Consider the following 22194-nt stretch of genomic DNA (forward strand, 5'->3'; position numbering starts at 1 on the left):
ATCAGATAACATTTTCTCAAATTAGATGAACTAGATCAAGTTGAAAAAAAAAAATATCTAAGTACCAGAATTCTGTAGTATTCAGCTCACACACACACACACACACACACACACACACACACACTTATTTAGCAAGGCAGTCAAATAGGATGGAGGAAGCACACACACATGCAGGCGTGTGATATTTCGTCACTAAAAGAAAACCTGAGCATATCCCAAACTGTTTAAATTATCCTGGAAATACTCCAAAAAACACTTTTCAAATGAGAAACATACTAAGTGTTTCAAATAGGTATCTCATTAATATAATTTGCTTGCAAGCTGTTACAGGAAAGAAACATAACTTCAACACATTTAAATTTAAGCTGACGGAGCGCAGAGGAACAACAGTGCTGGGCATGTGTTCTGTTACTGCACAGGTGATGCCCCCTAAGAACAGCTTGTTATATGACCATTATTAAAACCTCTCGATTGCTGTGAAGAACAGACCAAGGGCCAAAGCTGTTCCCTGGCTTCAAAGCTCAGCATTATGCTCGGAGGATCTGAGCGCAATCTCTACCTGCAACAACAATCCACCTTTATACCATCCAGGTAATTACAGGTTCGGGTCAAGGATTCCAGACCGGATCGGTTACAGCTCTGTGCGAGGCCCCGCAGCGCTGGCCGGCTCCACTCAAGCAGGGCAGCTCAAGTATCCATGACACCGGGATCCTCGGGCCCTACCAGCACCCGTAACGGGAAACCGCCGCCCGCTCAGGCCTGTCAGTTATTGCCTGTGGCAATAAGGACAGCCTGGGAATTCATAATGTTGGTGACTTCATCTGCCAGCTGCATTCACACATCTTTACTACCTGAATAACTGATCTCCGCTACTCCAAGGCAGCACTTTCTGATGTACAGCGTTTGGGAATAAATATTTGATCGCACGTACAACAGAAAAGAGCTCAGATGGTTTAAGGTGTGACAGCAGAAGTGTTTATTAAATTCCAAGTGAGAGCATTGCTGGACAGTAAGAATCTGTCCCAGGGTCCCTGTCTCACAGGTGTGGTGATGAACAATGAAAGATCCCTTACAGGCAGAGGGAGGGAGGCAACCTCCCACCCCCACTAAACCCCAGTCCCACATCAGTTCTGCTCGTCAAGCCCACTGCCATCTATTCACAGCCACCGGTGGCAAACAAAGAAGAGGGAAGTACTAAACTATAAGCCAGTTTTAAGAGGACATTGATTGAAGTAACCAGAAGAAAGCTTCGTGTTGTCAGTGTTTCATACAACAGTAATAAACAATCCTCATTAAAAAATGATGTGTGCGTCCCCAAGAAGCACAGCACATGCCAGGTTTTAGAAGAGAATATAGATGTTCTGCCTGGCCTACACACAACCAAAGGGGAAAAAAAGCACAAAAAAACCCTATTTCATTCATCAACATTTTCTTACAGTAACCAATTTCTGTACTAGGCAAGAAAGAAACAGATCGTAGGAAAGGAAAACGTTGATGCGAAAGATCAGACAGCTTCTTCCTGGCCAATTTTTTTTTTTTTTTTTTTTTTTTCCTGAGTTGACAATGTAACAAAATCATTACTTGACTGCTAAGTGTTCAAAACTTGTTTGCATGAGGGAATACACTCTGCTTTTCATAAAAAAAGACAGATGCAGACAGATTTCTTAACCAAGCAGGATTGAATTTACAGGTATGACAGCACACCTGAATACCCACGCCCTTCAACAACACATTTGTTGCAGCTTAAAGGAAATGTCTGCCCATACAGACTCAGTGCAGCTGTGTGATCAGGAACAGCTGCAACATCCTTGCTCTAGAGCTCTTCTATTTCTGCCAGTTCAGATTTGCTGTTCCATGCAGATTCTCCAGCCTTCCTGCAGCCTTCAATTCCTCCATTAGCTATTTGTAACAGAGTTCTGTAAGTTGTGATTTTTCAGGTAACACATACATTACTCAGCTACAGGTTACAGTATAAAACTTCTGAAAAGCACCCATTCATCACTGGAGATACTCAGCTGCCTACCTAGGCGATGCTGCTGCTTCCCAGATTAGTTCCAGTAATTTTGTAGATACCTCAGCTATCCAAAAATCATATGTAATTCAAGTCACACCAAAGAAAGGAACAGCAATCAACGTCTACAGTTAAGTCATGCCAGCAGAATAGTTTGAAATAGAGCCAGATCATTCTGTGGTAGACACCTCTTGTTGCCCTACAGATCTCAGAGATTGTTGGTTTAGATGTCTGAACTGTTTGACGTTCAGCTGCAGCACCTCCTGCAGATGGACACTTACCAGCTTTCCATTCCACTCTGCTGTCCAAAGAAAGTCTTGAACATAACCTGACTTACTGCACGCCTCTCCCATATACAGTGTGTTTCTGCCATGAGTAAAGTCTTCCCTTCAGTGCATATTATAAACTTCCTGTGTAACAAAGCTTTAAACTCAAGTTTTGTCCCTTCAACATTAAGCTGTGGCTCTGGAACAGCTTCTGGAATTACAGTGCATTTAATCCCTGAGGGTATGTTCTCTGTGATGCGTCCAACCAATACGTGTGTGCTGAGGATGCGTGTCCAGCAGCTTCAGGTGCCTGCATGTTTGCAAACTTATCTTACTGATTAAAGATAAAAAAACAAACACAGAGAACAATAGCTTAGAAAAATTTTAAGTGAAACTGAGATAATTATATTGACCTCTACCTTTTTTCTTTATGTATCCACTATCTTTACAGATACTGATATCCACCTTGAAAATACTCTCATAATTAAGTTTTGCTCTGTTCAAATGAGTATTTTTTTTTCCAAATGCCTTTGTGAGAGAACGTTGCCATTAGTACAGCATCACTGTACAGACACGTGCACAAATCACAATTAAAAAACCTGCACAGATGTCTTATTAGCTGCAATGACAAAGTTCTCACCAATGGAGAGACGGAAGGAAGCTAAAAAGAATGATGGAAAAATTACAGATGATAAACATGTACTTGAAATCTTTTGATAGGAAGAACAAGCGATGGAGTCAGATAAGGAGAGGCGCCACGCTGGTTGTGTCTCTAAGCAACACCAGATAAACATCTTTATAAAGTGCACCAGGCTCGCATGCACGGGGCAGAGCTGAAGGATCACTTCCTGGTTCAACTTAGCCAGCAAAAATTTATGACCTACTTAAAAAAATGCTTCAAACCTAAATACGTATTTCCCAATAAATTCATTTTCCACAAAGAACACAAACCACTTACAGTATGCCTCAGTACTAGCAGGAAGTGAGCATATTTACTGTAGTGGAACACAGTATTAAAATAACGTAATGCTGCATATAAAGTTTTGAAATAAAACCTTCACATGCAGAGCTGAGCTTAATGCAGTCCTCTACACGCCTCCAAGGTAGGAAGAAAGGAAGCACTGCTCCTCTTCCTGCTGCCCAACTCTATTACAAGGGCAGTACGAGATTTCATAAACTGCACACGTTTTTTCTCATGTCTCCTTGACCCTGTAGAACTCCTACACCATTTCACACACACACCATTTCACACACACACCATTTCACACACACACCATTTCACACACACACACACATCCACCCTAAGTTTGGACAAATACTTTCTGCATGGGAAGGAACTAAGGACCAGGCAATATGAAAACTGCAAATAGATGTTCAAGTCCCTGAATCAAAAATCAATTCAAACTCCAACAGCCTGGCAGCGAAGCTAAATAAATACTGCTATCAGCATGTCTCTAACAAAACCCATGTATTGTTTATAAGAAACTTATGAGGTGTTATAATAAAATGGAGTCACTGCTGTACAGTAAATATATTTTTAGTGTCATAACAATGTATAAAATTGACTTTGGCAATTCTAATATGGACACACATGTTAAAGGCATTACCAGTGGAGCTTCATCACATTCATATGAGCCATTTCACATTAAGGCCCCTCTATTCTATAGGAAAGGCTGCTCAGCACAGAAGTAGGGTCCGAATGTGGTTCATTGTTTCCAGTGTTGTTGGAACAAAACAGCTTTAGAATGTGGTACTGTTACAGAGTAGCTGTGTTTCAGAATTAATACATATCCCTGTTCCAGGGAACTGCACTGCTCCATTCACACTTAGGAAAAAAAAATACAAAAGAAGCCAACCTTGATAATGCAGATGCCTCTATCTGTATCACCTGGCAGAGTCACACTGATAGCAAGGGACAGCCATGTCATTAATCACTCTGAATCTGAAGTGTCAGGTACAGACAGAAGCACTGCTGTAACTGAAGCATCCAGAGGTAATGCACACAGATTACACAGCAAATCAGAACTTTCAAAATTACACTCACATACACTAAAACAAATATAATTCCCTTTAAAGAACCCCCATCAGATGTCCAAGCTCAATAGGAATTAATTTAACTGGTTTTCGATACTTGAAAATGGAATTTACAATGACAATCCTCAATATCCAACATAAATGCAGTTATTACTGAACACAGTTATAAACAGATCTAAGAAATATCCTGTAATACTCAAATAAATTAATTTGGCAAACGATGCAGAATCTTGGACTCAGAATTTACACGTACAGCAAACAGAGTCTGGAACAGGAGCTTTTATTTTAACTCTCTTTACAACAACCTTCAGAAATCAGTTTCTGTATGTGTTACAGTCTCCTTTTACAGTTTAACCTCAATCCAATCAGCAGTCTCGAGGGATTTCAAATCACTACAGATTAAAATCCTCTCTGACTTGACTGTTTGACTAATGCTGTGTGTTTAATAATTCTACTTGTGAGAGATTTTATTTGACAAAATCCTGCTGTGTGGAACCTTCAGACGCTATACAGCTGTACTGGAATATAAAGCTCTGTTGTCTTTGTTTCTTTATATAGACTATATCCCAGCACCATGAAAAAGGAAAAACTTTACAGCACATACATTGCTGTGTTGATATTAATGAACCACTGCAATATTACGTTTACACACACTCTTCCAGAGCAGAGCAGTGAAAATGTGCCTCTGTTAGACAAACATCAGTTAAACTTCCATGTTGTCTTGACCGTTCACAGAAATAAATTACATTTATGATTACATTTCAATGAAATGTATTTTATAAATGAGATTGAATTGTAATATCCTACGCTTCAGGCATTCATTAATAAAAGCATTTCAGTCTCAATGTTTGCAAACGTTCTGCTTTTTAGAATGGGTATTTTTAAGCATTCTCTAGCTTGATGTGAATACAGTGTTTGCGTTTTATGACAATGCTGTGACTTCAGATACGAGTGGTAAGAGGAAAAGTCATCACAATCTTTGAGATACATTTGTGTAAGACAGCACTTACCAGTGAGCGCAGCTGAAAACTGTGACAACCCTTCAAGTGTACAGCATTATTAGTGACTGCATTACCAGACAAAGAGAAAACCAGACCGATGAATGCCACGAGCACCAAAGAAAACAAAAAACAGCACCTTCTTACCTGAAGTTGCATCAATCACTGTTGAAACTCCTCTGCGATCAGAAACAGCACGCGATGAGCCGGGCATGCTAACAGGTTCTGAACGAACTGGCTGAATCCTAAATGATAAGTTACAGTCACCACCTGTGTCAAATCAGTGCTCACATGGGCTGTAATTAAATCACAAGCCAAAAACAAACAAGCATTTGAGCAACTATTTATTTTCAAATCAGCTGCCCTGCTGGAATTTTACTTTGCTTTCAGGGGCCAAGGAACAGACAACCCATCCGCAGGCAGGTTAGGATGGTACACCGAGTGAGCACCTCTCCACTGCATCTCAGATGTTAGCTGCCTCCCCACAAAAACACCCAACTGACCTGAACTGCTTACAGTTCCTCCAGGCCCTTCTGAACAACACCAATTTCTTCAGCAGTTCAGGAGAAGAGACACATTTGTAACCGCCTGCTCCTTTTGTAGTATGTGCACGTGAATACATACATGTTCATTTTGTTTTAATCTCTCTACTCTCCCTTACTGTTCCAACACTCTGACTGCTTCATCTAGTCAGCACCTAGATCTATGGCACTACATTCCTACTCATGTCTGAGAGAATTAATTTTTTAAGCAATGCAGAAACTGCAAAGCCAAGATGATGCTGAGAAGGCCACCAGACTCTGTAGGATCTTTCACTGTAATTTACACAAGAAGTGGCAAAAGTGAATCTAAGCTGTTTGACCTGGATGAATCTTTATTGCTGCTGTCATACACTTCTAAGACTTTCATCTGGACAAGCTTGATGAAAAGCACTACGTGTTCTATACAGATGGCCTCATTTAAGCATAAGATAAGTGATTCACACAACAAATGTGAAACAGCTTGGAAATTCATTTTATTTTTACCTGAGACTGTTGAGATCAAGATCATCTGTATCGAAATCCAGAAGCGGCTGCGGGGTGTCGCTGGGACCGTGTGACTGCAGCACTGAGGAGCTGGATGAGATGACGGTGGTCTGGCCTGAGGGGTGGATGGTTTTAAACTGGAACTGAGGGCCCATCCAGAGGCGCCGGTGGGGCCCGGTGTGGGTCACTATCTCGACCTGTGGGAACAGAGGGAACGGCTCACACCAAATAGATGCTGTAGCACGACCACTAAACAGCCAGTGCTGTGGCAGCGAGCGGGGGAACACATTTCTGACAGCATCCACGTGGAGCGCGCAGAGGAACTGGAAGTCTGCATTCCCCAAATATTCTTGTCAGTCACTTCAATCCTGACCTGGACAAGGGATGCACTTTCTAAAAACAAGCTGTTCCAGCTTTGTTCCGGCTCCTTTCTCAAAGTTCACACTCCAAACAGCACTGTTTCACAGGCATATAGTGTGAACTGTATTTCAAACCGAAGCTCATAATTAGTGTTGGCATACTGAGGATAGCACTGGCAGAGACCATCTTGCTGGAAAGCAGCAAGGTTGGTGACAGGGAGCAATGTGACGTGCACTGTGAGACACTGAGCACCTCGGGTCAAGTTCATTTCTGTGCAGATGCAATACAGATGTGTGTGTGTGCAGCTACTGAGTTTAGAAGGACAGTTACATACACACCTTCATTTAAATGAATTCTCAGAATTAAGACAGAGATAGGGGTGATTGTTTGCACTGAACAACCACACATCCATTACATGATAGGTGTATCTGAGATATGTATCTGTGGGCATGTTTGTGTGTGGATACACACGCAGAGCTTCACAGTTCCATTCCTACTTCCAAGACACACAGAGAATACAGGAGGTGCACCTAACAAACACTAATCTTCTCTACCAGTGACAGCCCAGATATGAAGTTGAGAAAACAAACTATTCTAGTAAATGAAGCATCCAAAATATTTTGAAAAATGTCTCATCATATTATTAACTATAAACTGCTGAGTAGAAATTTTTGCAGGGTCCCAAAGAAGCCAACTACAGGAGTGTGAACAACTGTGGAAACTGAGATGGTAATGCTGCTGAAAATGTATGTGATCAGGATTGGGCCTTGTAATCAGAAGGGCAAACAAAGCATCAGTCCTCAGTAACAACTGAATAAAGAATCTGCCTTTAAAGATCAGAAGCAGGCAATATGAAAATATTAAGCTCTGCTGAACTCATGTTTTTACAATGACAAAAATAGACTCTAAACTTCCTATACTTCTACGTTAAAATAACTATCAGCTCCATGATGGGAATGCAATTTAGCAAGGAAACCCATGAAAATATATTTTTCTATCTATTTGACACAGATATGTACTTTAGGGTTTTATTTGTGCATGCATACACGTACCACTGACTCTAATTCCTTAAGAAGGAATTTTAAATACTGGATAACGTTGTTCTAAGTTCTCTTCTAATATAAGGCGACAAATGCACAGCCTATTTAGCACTATTTCCATCCCTGCATTTATCCTAGCGTAACTCAGATTGACTGTAGATGTTTCTGAGTCAAGTAGCTTTTATGTAGCAGTGTAAATTAGGCCACAGATAAAGTAATCTGTATATTTTAAGCTTGAAACCATCAGTGTCACAGAGCCGAGAGGTAAACAGATGCCTCTGCAATTTTACTGAGGCTATGGCCAGATGTTCCTATTCACTCTCCTGTTGTGTGCAGGACAAACATATTGTATCTACTTCACACTGACAGCACACATTACCCACTGTTCTAATTGAAAAGTTGAAGTGAAGGGCAGTGTTTTTTCACTGCATGCTGTTACTGTTGATAACAACACTTTAATTTTGAAAAACATACTTACACTTTAGGCTTAATCTAAAGTGGCTTGCTTAGAGAATGCTCGCACCTTCGTGCTCAAAATAGGTATCACTGCTCGTGTCACTTAGCAAAGATTTCACATTCCTGAAGCAATCTCCAAATTATACGTGTTCTGAGTGATGTCACTTCCCATTTTATATTATAAATATATTTAGTCTTGTAGAGGGATGGATGTGATGAAGTTTGAGCTTTCTTAAATTCCTTTGACTCCCCTACTTTCCAAGAAATAGTAACAACTGAACGCCCATCATGTAGGTTTGTTTACTTTTTCTCACTATACACTGGAAAGTCACCAAAACAGTAATGTAAGCACAACTATCTAAAGTTCTGGAGAGGCTTTACCAGGAAATAAGTAAAACTACAGATGGAATCTTGGACCCAACGAGCACAGTGACAGAACTCCCACCGCACGCAGCCATTTGGTAGTTTTACCATCATTATGCCTTGGCAAATTAGAGACAGCCTAGGCAGATAAGTTAGATGCTGCATTTGAAAACCTGGACCAAGTGAGTGGATTCACAAGAATAGATTTGCCATTGAACGCAACATCCTGAAGGACACATGTGGAAACCCAACTTCTTCTTTTAGGAAAATGTCAGTGATCTGTTCACTAGTGGGAGAAGCAAATCACATCTACAAATGTTTCGTATTCATTAAACCATGTGACAAACCCCAGCAAGATATTTAATACACCACTCCCATAACAATGTTGTTCTTAAACAGAAGGAAATCCACCTGCTTCATCAGAATGAAATCCACGTATCAGGTACTCTAGAATTGCTTTGGTAAAGCCAAAGCATACATTATTTTTTTTTCCTGTCAAGACTTTTACTTCTAACAGGATCTAATTCTCAGAATATTATTCACAACTTACATTCTTCAACTGAAGCTGTACTTTGAGCCACATCATCAAGTATTTACTGGGTTCTTAAAAGAATCTTCACTCACTAAAACAAAGCAAGAATGGCTAAAATGGCCACAATTTCACCTCATAAGAAACTATCCCACCAAGCAGGATTATCTACTATTTTTATGCTAAAATGCAGTATGTGAAACACTGAACACATCTCCATTTTGCCAAGCCAACTTCTGTACCCACATCTGAAAAGATCCATGTCAGGAGAGAAACGGGTTGTACATGGCTTTTAATATGTTTGTTTAAAATTCAGAGATAATCAAACTCATTCAACGTTAACTGGGGAGCGAAGTCCATCTTAAACATGGTAACAGCCAGGGTATGCTGTCAGTTTATTTTCAATTCTGAAGTGAAGTTATGAGTTTTCCTCCTAGTGGAGATGAGCACTGTTTGGTTCCTGCAGCGGAACTCTCCAGAACGTACCTGTGACAGCCACTCTTCATCCTCCTGCCCGCTGTGGTCGGATGCCAAGCTGTCATAGGACTCGTGTCGAGTGATAGGCCCAGGGCTCCCTGGTGGAACCACTAGAAAATGGAAAAAATTACCTTTAAACATTCAGCTCTGCAGACCATATAACATACAAAAGCACCTTGAGAGCCACCACCATTTAATCATATAACTTCGGGGAAAACGCTACCGCAAACAAGAGAGATGCTATGAGAGTCAGTATTGCAAAGGCAAATATTTCATGATTCACAGTCCTTGAGTCCTTCAGACACAGCAGCAAAGCTCACAGTCTGTGGTGGAGGCACTGCGCGGCCTTAAGGACTCCCCATGTGGGAGAGCTGTGTGTGGCACAGGGCAGCAGGCAGCGCTGAGCGCAGGGGGCTGCAGTGTGTGGCCATGGAAGGGTGGCCTCATGCTGCCATGGGAGGATCCGTGAGCACATCGGAGAGTGGACAAGAATTAGAACCAGTATTGTTGTATCAGCATCATCTGAGCGTGACTCTGATTTCTTAAAACTGAGTTTTGAGAACCCCAGTGTTACAGGGCTGAGCTGTTCACACCAGCTGCTCAGCCAGCACTTCACACAGACTGGGAACCCCGATAACAGCGGGATGGCAAAGCAGACACAGCTGGACCCGTAAATACAGAGCGGCGCCTCCACACCATAAACAGCACGGCGTTCTCACAAACCCAGATATTATGTGACAAAAAACAGGAATTTCCATCCTGTTTTCTCAGTCTGTTTTCCAAACGGAGCCTCAGCTATGGAGCCGTTCTGAACACCTCGGAATCGCAGTATATCCTTATTCAGAAGGCTGCGACGTACCAAACTCACCTCCAGGTCTCACCTGTGGCAGAACTGAGGAACGCACGGCGACGCGCGCACATGGACATCGATACCCGCAATGGCGGCAGCGCAGGAAGGAGCTGCGAGCTCAGCTCGCGAGAGGTTCCGGTGCGAGTTGGGCGGGGCGGGCTGAGCGCGCGGCCGGCCCGCAGGGCGGGAAAGGCTCCGGTGCCGAGGAGCGCGGTGCGCCCTCAGCTGCGGCAACGCAGCGCTGCACGTGCGCGCTTACAAAGCAGCACCGCCCCTGTCCTGTAATTACAGATGGGTCCGTCTGTCCTGTATCATGCGTGGTATTAAGAAAACGCAGGTACCATCCTGGACCACAAACAGCTGGCGGATCATAGCACGCATCTGAACGCAACCATAATGCCCATTCTAACTCCTTGCCATTATTTTGACGCCTTCTGTTGCGGCCCCAAATCTCCCCACAGCTCTCCACGCCCCACAAGAAATGCAGCCTGCAGAGCTGCCTGCTTCCAAGGGCACAGCCAGCCAGCTGCAGCCTTCCCTTATGGAGCTCTGCTAACGAACTTCACATCTCCAGCAGATGTTTCTGCTCTCCAACCAACAGGAACTTTATGGACTGCTGTGAATTTTTTGTTCTTTCTGTCCTAGGGGCAACACCTCAGCTGCCAAGCGCAGTGCAGGGCGCTGTGGGTGCGTTCCTGCCCCTCAGGGCACGCTGAGCTGCAGGGCAGCCCAAGACTGCTTCAGAGTAAAAAAGAAACTGTTCAAATCGAACAACAGGTTTGGTTTTCCACTCCCGCCTTTCTCTCCCTGCGGAAGCACAGCACTGCTTGGCCCTGCGTAGGCAGGAGCGCCCGTCTCAGTGCAGCTCAGACGCAGCATTAACTCTTTCCACCGAGAAGTGACGACATGCGGAATTCCACGGTATGGCTCTGCCTCCAAGTTCACCAGCGGGGCAACAGTGATAAAGCCTCAGCTGAGGTCAAACCTCAATAATTTATTTTGCTATTTAATAAAATAGCATTTATGCGCCACACCTATCACAAAAGCAGGCATTTAAAGAGAGTCTGGTTTCGATAGCAGGATCCCATAATGACGGGCCCGGCCTCGCCGCAGGCAAAGCACGCCTTACTCCCACTGCCCGAGTGGAGCAAGCAGCACTTTCTGAGATATGGCCTCCTAAGACAAGTGATCCTCACTGGAGATTTGCCATGGCTGTGCTCCTTATTACAGATATACATACAGACTTTTTTTGTTTCCAGCTTAAAAATGGCCTTGAATTTACAGAAGCAAATACGACCTAAAAATGTAAGAGATTCTTTCTGTGTTTCTGGGTCACACACGTCTTGTATCGCTATCTAGCATTCAGTTCCAGGACAAGACCAAGTCCACGTCAGGGGGACATTTCCAGGAACTTCAGCTCAAAAGTAATGCAATATCTTCCTTCCTAAATCTTTGAGTTCCAACTGGAGATACGACCGCCCCACACACATCAGTGCTGCTATTCCTACACCGTACCACACAGCTTTTGAGTTTTCAGAGAACCTCTCTGTAATGTTCACAGTAATTCAAAAGCTTTGTATTAAGCTGTGTTTTTAATTTCACATTTGTCCTTCTTCTCTCTTTGGGAAATCATCGTGTAACACATGTGGGTAAAGAGCAAGCTCTTCCTCCAGAGATATTTTGCTGGCAATTTCAGGTGTCAGTAATCCAATACAACCTAGGGTCTGAGTTATGCCAGTTTTTAACTTCTTGCCATACTTACTCCATCATCTGGAATGCACATACGTCAAATGTCAGAATACAACTCAGTTCATTTACTCTAAAAATGCACAAAGATTCAGGAATTTTTACAAATATCTGCAGACTGAAGAAAAATACAACAAAACTGAGCATTTATTAGAAATCCAAGGTGAGAATTAAAACATGCAATTTTTATTTAAGCAGTAGAGCAGAACACGATTTTCTAAGGCTAATTCATAACCACAGAAAACATAAGCACGCTGGCATGCTTTCAAGGTCATGCTTTAAAAACTGGAGCACTACCCACAGCAGAAATCAGAGCTTTGCCATAAACATTTGGTCAGAGGCAAAACCACCTCTGAGCTGCTCGGAAATACTGCTAGGGACCTGAGACTCCGTCCTCCTTACAATGAAGACTGATCTACACCAGCTCTAAATCTGGAATATATTCTCATCTCTTTTCCTGACTGGCTCTACTGAACCACTGCACCTTCAACTAAGGAAAATCAGAACTGGAGTGGAAATTATTGTTCTTTACCTTCTTTCTTGACCTGAACACGGCCCTCTCATTTTCATCCCCCAAATAAAAGCTGCAGGTGGTTATCAGTGCTCTAAGGTAAAGTAACAAAATAAATCCTCAGACTCCGTTCTCTGCATTTGCAAGATTAATCTTACTACCACACTGAAGATCACTAAAGGCAAGGGTCAAATTTTGGAGTTTGTGTGTTAACTGCAAGAAATGACTGTGGAGAGAAACGCTTCACGAGCCAAAACAAAGTGTCCTCTGAAACTCCATTCCTATTCACACAGCTCAATGATTAATACAGAAAAAAATGTTTTGAAACTTTACCATTACTGATAAATTAGAAAACAGACAATTTATATTAAACTTGGGAATAACTTGCACAGGCATTTTTGACGCGTGAGCAAGACCTAGAGAAATACATATGCCTGGCAAATACTGGAATTAACAAACGGTGCTTTTGTTCATGGATGGGATAATTATATGATAAATACCTAGACCAAAGACAAATCTTTATTCATTCAAACATTATAAATTGACATCTTTCAGCAGCAAAGAAGTGTTGGAACAAAGAAACACTACAGCTCAATTGGTGTGCACACTTATGGTTTTGATTTGTGAACAATAAATCACCAGTTTTACTCAGTTTTGTGTACTTTCTGAACCAAAAAGTTTTCATTTTCTCATTTATATAAATAAGCTTTAGACAATTCAATTTAATTGAGTTATATATGAAATTTCCAATGTGCTGTTTTCTAAGGGATGTAAGTTTGTCCAAATTAAGAGCAAACAACGGCATTTGCAGACTATAAAGACTGTTCTGTGCTGCCTGCCATACACGTGTGCAGACACCCAGAAAGCTTTTCTTTTTCCCAATTGAATACACAAAATTTATCGTTCGAAATAAGATTGTAAAATCTAGTAGGCACAGACACAACGTGCTCTTAACCAGTTCATCAAATCCAGCCTGCCCTTCATCTACATGCAGGCTGTAGCGATGTCCGAGGGAAACAGGTATAAAAACACAGATTACACACCACTGATTTCATATGAATCACATGCTAACATCTGACTTTGATGTTTTTTCTGTGATTCCTAAGTCATAACTAAAATGATCACAGGTGGTTGAGAGACCTGTGGTAATCACATTCTTGACAACAAGCTTCAGGACTACTCTTAAACGCCACAATCTGAATGACCAACTTCACCCTGCTGCAACTACTGCCGCACTGGTGACACCACGCCACGTGTGACAAGCAGAATGTGATGCAGGTCTGCGTGCTGCCACCCCAAACCAGCAGGTCCCACTCTTCTCCATCTGACAATGTGATCTCACTCCCACCAGAGGTGGATGTGGTGTCCCACAGCCAGGTGACTCACGTCACTGAGGGCCTTGCACTTCCAGTCTGACAACTGCTGATCCAGTCTCGCTGCAGGCACACTCCTCTGCTTTCCCTTCCAGCACCCATCTGACTGCTGGCTCTACCTCTGCTCTATCTCGGACGGTGAAGCAAAGACCAAGCTTTCCTTTCAAACAGGATTCGTACAGTCAGATTTAAACTGTTTTGGCATACTCTATGTACTTCTACTCATGACTGCACGTTAGCGATCGATGCTCTGTTTTCAATGCATTTTTGAGCATGTGAACTTCTGCAGAAGCATTCCATGCAAATTAAAATATCCTCTTCTACACAAAGCTTCTTCCCACTCAGTTTTTCTCATGTTACGACTGTTTCTGAGATTCTTATATGCACAAACATCATAAAATTACACATTAAAAAATCCGTAAACCAGGATTTTACCCAGCCCACAAGTTATTTCATAACACCAATTGACTTACAGATTTATTCATTATTTGCATATTGACTCCAGTTTACTGGGTGCTTTATAGACCATCCTTTTCTCTGTATCAGAACTTTAATCTTCCAGGAACAGCCAGGACTCTAAGCAGGATATGAATTCTTCGATTTACCCCAGCCTGGCTGACTGCTTTACTTGCTCCTTACCTTACACTGGTCTGACAGTCATCAGCTACGTTTTATTTTCCCTAACAGTACTGGTCAGGTACTCAGGCTTTACTGTTACTCTTGGTTGCACTGCAATCAGGTAAATGTTCTCTGTGCTAAAGTTCCAGCTTCCTCTCCCGTGTTCCCATCGGAAAGCAGTCATGTACAATGAGCATTTAAGTCTGGGCAGAGCTAGAACCCAACACTCAGGATGGAGTACCTTAAGGCCGTTCAACACTTCAAATACTGAGACTGTGAGCACACTATCAGCTCTGTACTTAAGGATAACACATATATTCTTTCCCGAGCTAAAAAATAATTTCAACTGCATGAACCTGTGGTGAAATCCATCTGATGGCCATCTTTAAGGAATTATGGAAGAGGTAACTATTTCTATAATTCACTGACTTCAAAAGTATGTTTGACATTATTGTCGGGAAAATTATGTTAACCATGGATTACTGTTACAATCAAAGTATGTAGTGAGAAGTCAAGAGGCTTAGTAGTAAATTTTCAAAGCGGTGCGTGGGGATTTACCCGTTTGACTCCCATTAACGTCAATAGGAGTCGCGCGGCTAAATCCCTGTACACTGCTTTGAAAACTGACCCCTCCGTGTTGATGGACTCCTCTCTAAGAAGTTCCAGATGACCATGTAAGAATAGTAAAGAACTGTTTCAGCATGTGCCCTTGTTCATTATTGTTGTTTGTACACATCTGAAAGTATTTTAATTCCTATACACAGTGCTGTTTCCAGCATTTAGTATATAAAACACGGATCAAGACAGGCAAGTCCCGGCTAATCTGACAAAGTCCTACACAGGTATACAATAGGCATCAAAAAATTAACACAGATGGGCAGCCCCCAAAACACCTTACCGAGTTCATTTATCTGCCTGCCAGTACTGTTTCACAAACAGTGACTGTGGCTGAAGAACATATCAGGCTTCAGCACAGTGCTCGAATGCAATGATGCAGCTCCCCATGAAACGGTATCTGCCCTGTTCCTGTTTACCCCAATCAATCCAATGCTCAGTCAGAAATTAAATTTGCTTCCCTTTACCACTTAATCCTGTTTCCTGTAGGGCGCAGGAAGTACAGGTTAGTTTTAGGGAAACTTCGCTTCCCCTTAGGAAACACCATGAACTGCAGTTTCATTAGAAACATCTTTTTTTTGGAGCAGGAAGGTGACACAGATTAGCTTGCAATCTGTTACACCTTGTAATGTAAGAAGCAAACCTGAAAATTCTGTTTTCACTGTCGGCAACTCCTGCCAGCAAAACCCAAATACTCACAGAAGAAAACGAGGCGTGGTATCCCTGTTCAATGATCCCATTACATGAAAATAGAAATCCTAATTTAAAAAAATTGGACGTCACGAAAATAAAATCTGTTCTTAGAAATGTGTACAGAGTTGCTGAAATGCAGTGGGAAGAGTAGGAAGTAGCAGAGAGGTGGGCACAAAGTTCCCTCGTTAGCTGTGACTGCTTAAGGAAACACTGCGCTGCCACTGCAAGAACTCCGTCTTCTTGGGCTGTTAGCTTCTAAACTCTTGAAAACATTGAGGGTAAACCGTAAAAGAACTCTCTAAGATAAATGTGCTCTTGCAAATAGTTTCACTTGTCTCTTTTTTTTTTTAATTATAGCCATAAAACACTCATTAAGATCTCTTATGGTTTTCACGTGATAGCTGGAGAGAATGCATCAGTCACAATAACGCAATAACCAATTAAGAATTAGTTTTCTGAAATTCTGAAATGAGGTTTCCTGTAACTATATTAAAAATCATCTACAAAATTCAAAGGAACTAAAAATCATTCTGCAAAGATCTGGATTTTTAAAGGACATTTGAACAACTCCTTTGAAACTACTGGTGTACAGATCCAGGAAGTTCCTTTTAGAAGTATGTTGAATTCATTTATTACATGGCAATAACAAAATAGAACTTAATGAGAAGGATACACTAACTAGAGGTAATTTCAAGCAGGAGGAATAATAATGGCAAACTGAGAATCCAGAAAACATAAATAAATAAATTATATATATAAAATTTCCCATCTGGATAATAAAGTTAAACATATGTACTGCAGTAAGTACGTGAAATCTCAGCCGTGTGCTGGTTGTACACGAAATACCAAAACAACATAACGCTGTTTCCCATCTTTAAGTATAACAACCACCCCAGGGTTGCTCTTCCTGGTGGAGTCGTTCAGAGCAAACAGAGCCCATGATCACTCAGGCTTCCAAATCGTTGCCTGCACATCAGCTCAGTGCAGACGAGGAGCCTTCCCCGCTGACTCCCTGCCGGCTGTCCTTACTTCTGCAAAGCCCATCTCTGCCTCTGCCTTTCCTTCAATTGTGTGTACTCCCCTGGTGCTGCAGCTGCAGATTTAAGCCCAGAACACTCAATTGACACGATCTTGTGGAAAGACCATCATCCCTGGTGTACAGCTGTGTTGTTGAGGCAGCGTTCGTATGATCGGCGGATAGAAATTGGGCAGTTCAGAACGTTAGTGCACCGACCGCCGCTTGTCACAACCCTCCAGTGGGCTTTGCCCACCGCCAGAACGGCCAGAGTGCTTTGTTCACCCAGCCCAGCCAGCTCTGCTCTGAGCCCGACTGCCTCTGACCGCCGCATGCAGGGATGTCTCAGAAACACAGCAAAAAGGCTTTGAACACCTCGTAACTGTATGATAGCATAATTGTTGTTACAGAACAGGCTCTGGTTTTGATCAGTTTTATTATTTGAAACTGAGCTGCATTGTGACAGACATTGAACATACGCATAGCAAGATACGGCTCTTGCCCACAGAGCATGCGGTACGTACAGCTATAGCAACTCATGCACTGTGTGGTACGTACCAAAATACGTATTCTTTCATCTTAAATTCACTATTAAAACCATCCATGCAAAAGAGTACAGGAAAAAAACAGAAGGCTGAGAAGCAGTAGAGCACTGAACATAATTATCAGCCCCAGTTCGTTATCTTATTCCCTGTCTCCACCACGTGCTCTGCTGGGCACAGAAGAAGCCTTGTGGAACAGAACAATCAGATCCTCCTGGTACCTGCCCAGTGCACTCAAACGGCTCCAGGTTGGGTGGGATTCTATGCATCATGGCTTGTTCTTCATGGGCTTTTCATAGGACTTCATAGCACACATTCACAGTTACTTAGCACTCTCTGCTCTTATTGAGAGTCCTGCTTTCCTCTGCGCTATGCTCACTAGTTGTATGTATGGAATTTTTATTTCCATCAGTGGAACGTATAGCAGGAATATAAAATAGGCAATAAAGAGCCACAACGTTGCTTAGAGACAAAAGTCTCGCTCAGGGTGCGTAGCTTTCATTCAAGGGAGCAGGAAGTGCAAACATGATGTCAGTGTTCAGACTATCAGTATAAATCTTGTTATCATTTATCCCAAACAAACAGTGAAGAGAGCTTAACCCCTTCCTTTGAAGACAACAAGCAGTTATTAAGTCTGACTTCTAATGAAAGCCATTTTCAGTAAAATGCTAAATATGTACAACAGTTGGTCCAGAAATGAAAATCTGTAGTAACAGCCAGAAGTCAAAGGCATCTATAAATATAGACCCTACTCCTTTCAAGAATCCCTTAATGAAGTCTACAAAACCGTTTATATCTTCGGGCCCAAGTCAAGTGAAAATTCTTACTCAGAAATAAGTAACAGCCATGCAAATATTACTTGGAGATCAAAGCAAGAACAAAGAACAAAAATACGTAGTCCTGTTCCAAGTTCTAACATGGAAATAGGAATTACCTAGCATTTAGATTAAACAGCTACTGAGACAGCAGAAGCCTCAGCAAGACGCCCATTTTTCTGGAAACACAATTTCCAGAAGTGGTCAGAGTGGGAGAAAAAAACCAGAAATGGTCTTTGATGCTTTAAAAGCCAGTTGCAAAGATCTGTCTTCAGAACCTCCTATTGGAAGTTTAATAGCGAGGAGGTGCAAGTACACTTACCAGCAACGCTACAGTAAAGTAGAGACTTTTGTTTTAACAAAATCTATATTTATACGATTACATTTCCTACGGTTGAGGGCAGCTGTAATTAATGGATTTCCCTCCTTCCCCTAATGCAGTCATTTGTCAATTTAAACACAGAATGTCCAATCAATTTTGATGTATTTAGTAAGCAATTTGTCAAAGAGTACTGCATACCAGTTAATATATTAATTCTTGTCACTGGCCTGCTTCTGACAACTGCAGGTCGTCTCCATAAAATTGGTCCTGAGGAGCCAAAACTCTTGCCAGGAAGATGAAGATGCCCTTTCCAGAGCCAAAGGACAGAAATCATAATTAATGTTATTATCTTTTGGGATCAGTTTTTGCTCTGATTTCAAGGTTTGGTTCATTAACATGTGTCAGATATCTGAACTACGGTCCACAACACCTTCAGTGCGATGAAATTCAAAGGGGAGCAGGAAGGAAGAAGGAGAAAGGGGAGTATGAAATGAGAATGTAACATTTTCTGCTGGAATTCAAAGTCATTGCAATTCGTTACGTATCACGCTCGTGTCTGTATAAATTCAGACATGAAAAAAGTCTGAAATCTGCTCCAGAAGAAGCCAAGGAGGTTCTCATGACTTATTATTTTTACAAAGACCAACTGCAAAATGCCTAAAACAGTTATAGGAATGGGATGCTGATGCTTGCTGCCGACCGGCAGGTTGTGAACCTTAAAATGCAAGTTCACTTTCAAGCTACAAACTTACAGGAGGGCTCAAATCTCTCACTACCCACTCCCTCACCTCTCCACGCCAGCCATGGCTGCACTGAAGCACTCAGGTAGATGAGAACTGCATGCTCTGATCCAGGTTTTTGCAGCAGATGTCACTGATGACCTCAAAGCAATGAAACAGCTGTGCTAATCCACTTACAAATACCCTTGGGATAAAGGTCTTGGACACTTGTTGTACAAAATATTTCTTCAAACAATGGTTCCTTGTTCCTTCCTCAACAGCTCTGAGTATAACTCTAAAATCCTTTAATAATATTACAAGTGGAACCGTGCATAAAGGATACCTACGCGCAGTATTTTTGAAACCTCTTTATCACAAGAGTTTTATACTTTTTGGAAACTAAAACAGATTTCGGTTCTGTGTTTTGGCATCAAACTGCATAGTTAAGAAAACCTGCAAAGTACAGCTCTCCAAGCAGCCTGCCAGACGTTTCATTGTTCTGCCCGTCTGCTGACAGAGGTACTCTGTGCTAAAAAGCACACTGAGTATTTTTCAATGACCCAGGGGGCAAAGGTCACTTATTATAAATGGATAATGAGACCTAATGCAATGTTCTGAGTGTGGACAAAGAAAGGGTCTATCCATACCCCCTTGTGACTTGGTCATTCAGGCTTTTATTTCCACTGCACACTTAATGGAGCCAAACAATTGGCAGAAATGCTATACAGAAACTGAGAGAAACTGCTGTATTCTACCTCTGATAGACAGATACAAATAGTGACCCTGAAACGGCGCCAGAATTCCTCTTACCACTAACGTGGCAGACAGATGTAACATTCACCCTAAGCCTCCTATTTAGCCATTTGCTGGCAATTAAACTTACTGACGGAAGTGATAGCCCATCAGACCACAGGCTGCAGCTAATGCGAGCCCATCATGCTGCTCCAGGTAAGCAGAGCCAGCCAACTTCGTTTCAGCCTGTATTTGAGGGGGGAAAACTAACAGGTGCTTGGGACTGATGTGTGCAAATCCTGTTTGGACTCCACTGAGTAGCTTCAGATACAGCAATTCCAGAAGACAAATAAAGCTTCAAAGATCACATACACACAAAGTTCTGTTACTGTTAACTTTACCGCGTTCTCCACTTTTTTTTGTCTATAGTATTTATTATTCTGTACTGTCCCAATTCCGACTCATCGGACTTAAAATTATTTGCTGTTATTCAAATAATGGAACTTCATTATATTGCTGGAATCTAGCCATCACTCCTCTTCCATTAAAAAGGTCCCAGTACAGAAGACATTTGAAACAGACAGTCCTTGAGTTGTTAATGAAATACAGAGAAATAAATAAGTGTATCTGTGCATCTGCACATCAGTGCTCTCTGAAAGGCTTTTGTTCAGCTGGTATTCATGTATTACTTACATTTCTGCAGAAATGAAAAAGTTTACAAATACTTGTACAGAATGTCCAAAATTCCCCAGACAGCATTCTGTGCTTTTGGACGTGTACTGCAATAACTGCCTACTACATGCAATAATTTATAGGCTTGACAGCCGGCAGGAGAAATAGCTGAAGACAGCATGGAAGAGAAAGATGTCCACAACTAGAGCAGAGAATGTGGGGAGGGGAGAAGGGGGGAATGGAATGTTGGCCGAACAGACAAGCTGCAAGGACTCACAAACAGAGCTAGCATCTGTGAATAAAAGCTGGCTTTGGAGAGCACTTCAAGATGACTTAGTATTGCTGTTTTCCCTGAAGACACTGTGTTTGTTAGCCTGGTTAGATAATTCTGCAAAGCAAGAGGCCTGACAGCCCTAAAGAACAATAAACGTACACAGCAATGGACAATATCCTTTCACTCTCTTTTGAAAATACTGATCTGTGTTTAAATTTGTATCATAAAATATTATACAACCAGCATGCATCCTTGCAATGACCTTTCCTCTCAAAGCAGAGCCCACATACCTGTATGTGAAAGTAAAACAACACAGAAATATCAGAAGACATTCTGGCTACAAAGCACAGCTCACTCAGTTTTGTGTGCTGTTAGTTACCTCTGTCTTCTATTTTCTACAGTGTGAATTTCCTTCCCTTTCCTACATGCAGCGTGGAAAAAGGAAGAACCTGCAGGTTTTCCAACATTTTGAGCTCTCAGAGCACGTAACAGATGGACAGGTAGAGGCAACAGATCTGGTCTGCTGCCAACGTCGCTTTTACAGCCACCTTCAGCCATCCTGCCTCTCGGCCCAGGTGTCCACTTTCTGCATTTTGAATGCTCGTGTCACGTAACTTGCTGGCATTAGCTGCACTGACAACTGCACAGAGGCTCTGATTTCCCCTTGAGTACCTCTGCATATGCCAAGAGTTGTGGAATTCAGCCTGTTACATCACTTCAGTCTTGACTACACCCTTGATAATAAAGAAGAGACTTGATAATCACTACTAACAGTCTTCTCTGAATTGTGAGAATAAAAAAAAATATGACTTTTATAAATAAAAGTACTCATTTATCTATTAAAAATATGTGATATATACCAGAGCTGTATAATAGCCATGCATTATCTGTAAATACAGGTACATAAATAAAATGTTTGTGGATATGCCATAGGATGGGTATCACCCCCTGTAAACGCGTGGCTGGGCAGCACAGCATGGTGGGCAGCCACCCCTGGAAGTGGGGCCAGGGCTCCCAAGGGAAGCAGCTGGAAGCAGCCCAGCAATGAGGATTTCCAGGGAAGTGGGAAAATGCAGATGCACTTGTTTGTCTCTGAATATAAGTTTCATGAGGAAATGGCTGAAAGCAAGAGAAGTAA

The 22194-nt window shown here is 42.0% G+C and overlaps 1 protein-coding gene across 3 annotated transcripts in view; it reads right to left on the bottom strand.

Annotated features, from left to right (window-relative positions):
* BCAS3 (BCAS3 microtubule associated cell migration factor) overlaps window positions 1–22194 on the bottom strand; it is a gene marked incomplete at both ends in the record, with an annotated part of 301055 nt that overhangs the window by 156060 nt on the left and 122801 nt on the right. For all 3 annotated transcript variants that reach the window (XM_079545130.1, XM_079545129.1, XM_079545128.1), the window contains 3 exons: window positions 5457–5554; window positions 6335–6531; window positions 9569–9669. In XM_079545130.1, coding sequence (XP_079401256.1) covers window positions 5457–5554; window positions 6335–6531; window positions 9569–9669 — 396 coding nt within the window. The remainder of the gene's footprint in view (window positions 1–5456; window positions 5555–6334; window positions 6532–9568; window positions 9670–22194) is intronic.

The sequence above is a fragment of the Tetrao urogallus genome, assembly GCF_951394365.1.
Source record: "Tetrao urogallus genome assembly, chromosome: 20".
NCBI classification, from domain to species: Eukaryota; Metazoa; Chordata; class Aves; order Galliformes; family Phasianidae; genus Tetrao; species Tetrao urogallus.